This window comes from Balaenoptera musculus, chromosome X, assembly GCF_009873245.2.
Source record: "Balaenoptera musculus isolate JJ_BM4_2016_0621 chromosome X, mBalMus1.pri.v3, whole genome shotgun sequence".
Taxonomy (NCBI): domain Eukaryota; kingdom Metazoa; phylum Chordata; class Mammalia; order Artiodactyla; family Balaenopteridae; genus Balaenoptera; species Balaenoptera musculus.
The window spans coordinates 48,995,724-48,998,790 of record NC_045806.1 but is presented as its reverse complement, the minus strand read 5'-3'; the positions used below and the strand labels follow the sequence as shown (position 1 = coordinate 48,998,790).

The window sequence follows — 3,067 nt, the reverse complement described above, 5'->3', positions numbered from 1 at the left end:
TTCAGCCCATAACACTGAGCACTTAGATTAAGCCCAATCTGACACCTATTAGATTATTCAAATAATTACCCAATAAATTACTGTTATTTTAAATCAGTTTGAGATTGTTTTCTTACTGATATGACACCATAATAGTGATATTTTAAAGAATTATGCGATATGGTGGAAAAAAACTATAAGTAAAAAAAAGGATACAAACAAGATACAAAATAAATGTCACTTTATGCAAAACTGGATAAGATTTGTTTCAAATTGGAGTCACACAAAAAAATAACTCTTTAAGCTTAAAATAAGTCACTATTTTTCCAAGCTAAGTCTCCAAATCTAAAAGAGCCTACACATGCGTTGGAGAAATTCTCATTATATGTATTTCTGTGTAGTTGTATACCAAAAAAGATGCCTGTGCGTTATGTGATTGGGAAAAGGTGTGTATTTAGGATTATATATCTGTGAATATGAATATCAGAAATATACAGAAAAATATGTATGCACATAAATATATTTGTGTATGAATATAAAGGATTTCTGTATCCATATATGTTTTGTGTGAACTTGTGTGGGCAAAAAACGTGAAGAACGTGTGAAAAATTAAGAGGCACCCTAGCAGGGCAGCTGAGGGGTGGAGCTAGAGAGCCTGAGAGGGTGGAGGTGGGAAGTACCTGCAGAGGAAAAGACCACCTAGAGTTTCCAGAGATCTAAATTTTGGAAAGGAGAGGAGCAGCCTAGGAGTGGCTCCAGGGCAATGGAGGCTGGCAGCATAGGGTTTAGCAGGAAGGGGAGGCCTCTTCACTAACAGGAAACTAAGAGCCTAGTCCTATGCAGAAAGAGGGAGGAGACTACTGCACCAGTAGCGGCTGGTGGGAGCCCCATGTGGCAGAGGGGCTGCCACCACCAAGGGGGAGGCGGAGGGCCCGAGAGCAGAGTGCTGAAGACACCGCCGCCATCCTCCTCGCCTGCTCCGGCGCCCTCCTAAACACGCTCCTCGCCTAAGGATCCTCCCCTTCCAGCTCTTGCAAACACCCGGCTCCTCGCCTGAGGATCCTTCTTGGACGCAGGCTCACCGCAAAGGAAGCTGCGAGGTGTCCGATTTGCACACGTGAAGCCCGAGATCCGGGGCGGTGGACGCCAGGCAAGGCAAGGCCATTGGTGGGCGCTGGGATGGAAAAGGGGGATGGGATGGACTCCTGCAGGAGATAAGGGGTGGAGGCGGGCGCCGGGGTGGGAGGGGGAGTGCAATGTGCAGTAGGAAAGGGGAATAGCGTAAGGAATCAAGCAAGACATTGAAGGTGAGCACGGGGAGGCGAGGGCGCTGGGGGCCACGAAAGAGAGTGGGGGTGGACGGGGGCGTGTGGGTAGCAGACTGGGGTGTTCAGAGCAGGAGGACAGTGAGCGAGTGCATGCGGGTCAGGGCGGTGGAGGGATAGGGGTTTTGCAGGGGATTGAGAGTGGGCGCCAGTGGCGGGTGACGGAGGCTGGGGTCTCTGAACAAGGAGGTAGCCCGCCCCCTCCTGCAGGGTTCCTAACCCCAGGCAGCACCACTGCCGCTGCCGCCTTCTCCCGCAGCCTCAAGGAACCTAGAAGGGAGAGCACTTTCAGGCACACAGCCAGGATTTCCAGCATTGCTGCCAGGCTCATGGGGAAATTTTAGGCGCTGGCGCAGGGTACCTGGAGACGACGCTGTCGGGAGAACTTCACCTTATGGTATGTTGAATGTTCCTCTCTTATCTTCTCTCCTCCTCCTGCAGACATGAAAACCCCCAACTCGCAGGAGGCCGAAGGGCAACAAACCAGGGCAGTCGCAGGACGGGCCACTGGGTCTGCAAACATGACGAAGAGAAAAGCCTCCCAAAAGAAGCAGAGAGGCAGACCTTCGTCCCAGCCCCGCAGGAACATCGTAGGCTGCAGGATTTCACACGGATGGAAGGAAGGCGATGAGCCCATCACCCAGTGGAAAGGAACCGTTCTGGATCAGGTGCCTATAAATCCTTCTCTTTATCTGGTGAAATATGATGGAATTGACTGTGTCTATGGACTGGAACTTCACAGAGATGAAAGAGTTTTGTCTCTTAAAATTCTTTCCGACAGGGTGGCATCATCTCAAGTCAGTGATGCAAACCTTGCAAATACCATAATTGGTAAAGCTGTGGAACATATGTTTGAGGGTGAGCATGGTTCTAAGGATGAATGGAGAGGAATGGTCTTGGCCCAAGCACCTATCATGAAAGCCTGGTTTTATATTACCTATGAGAAAGATCCTGTCTTGTACATGTACCAGCTTCTAGATGATTATAAAGAAGGAGACCTCCGTATCATGCCAGAGTCCAGTGAGTCTCCTCCAGCAGAGAGGGAGCCAGGAGGAGTTGTAGATGGCCTGATAGGTAAACATGTGGAATATACCAAAGAAGATGGCTCCAAACGGATCGGCATGGTCATTCACCAAGTGGAAGCCAAACCCTCTGTGTATTTCATCAAGTTTGATGATGATTTCCATATCTATGTCTATGATTTGGTGAAAAAGTCCTAACTGTTAGGGTAAACTTTGCCACATTTGTGAAAACAAATGTGTACTTTGTAGACATGCAAAATAATGTTACTTTTCAGTGTATTGAAAGCTTTAGGGTCCCTGTTAATCCAACATCTTTGCCAGCATAACTGTTGTTTTGTCCTGAAAAATACAAATTTATGTGGCCATGACACGCTGTGTGTAAGGAATTTGTCATGTTGAAACGATTGGGTGTGTTTGGTGGATGGGGCATGAAAGGAAGGAACAGCTGTAAATTCAGGCTGTGAATAAAGTTCAGCTAGTATCATAATCAGTCATCTAAAAATGGAATAGGACTTAGCTGGTCTGGTCTAGGGAGGGGGGAGGAGAAGGAACTAGAGATGGGCTGTGGGGGAAGGGAGAAGGGGAGGTGGCTGCTTAGGAGGAGGTGGGGAGGGGTCAGAAATGGAGAGGCTCCCTAGCAGGAGGGATGACCTAAGAGGGGGAGGCACCCAACTGGGAGGGGGTGAAGAATAACAGAGGGAGAGTGAGATCTTGAGGCTTAGAGGAAAACAGACAGAATAA

General features: G+C 48.5%; 1 protein-coding gene across 1 annotated transcript; it reads left to right on the top strand.

Annotated features, from left to right (window-relative positions):
* The first annotated feature begins 835 nt into the window (after positions 1–835).
* On the top strand, positions 836–2,813 carry LOC118889184 (spindlin-2). Its single transcript, XM_036840941.1, has 2 exons — positions 836–1,134; positions 1,746–2,813. The coding sequence occupies exon 2, from the start codon at positions 1,748–1,750 to the stop codon at positions 2,522–2,524; it is 777 nt and encodes a 258-aa protein (XP_036696836.1). The 5' UTR covers positions 836–1,134; positions 1,746–1,747; the 3' UTR covers positions 2,525–2,813.
* Positions 2,814–3,067: the final 254 nt, after the last annotated feature.

What these genes read in the sequence shown, in the direction of transcription:
- LOC118889184 (XM_036840941.1), top strand. Translation starts at nt 1,748, where the DNA reads ATGAAAACCCCCAACTCGCAGGAGGCCGAAGGGCAACAAACCAGGGCA.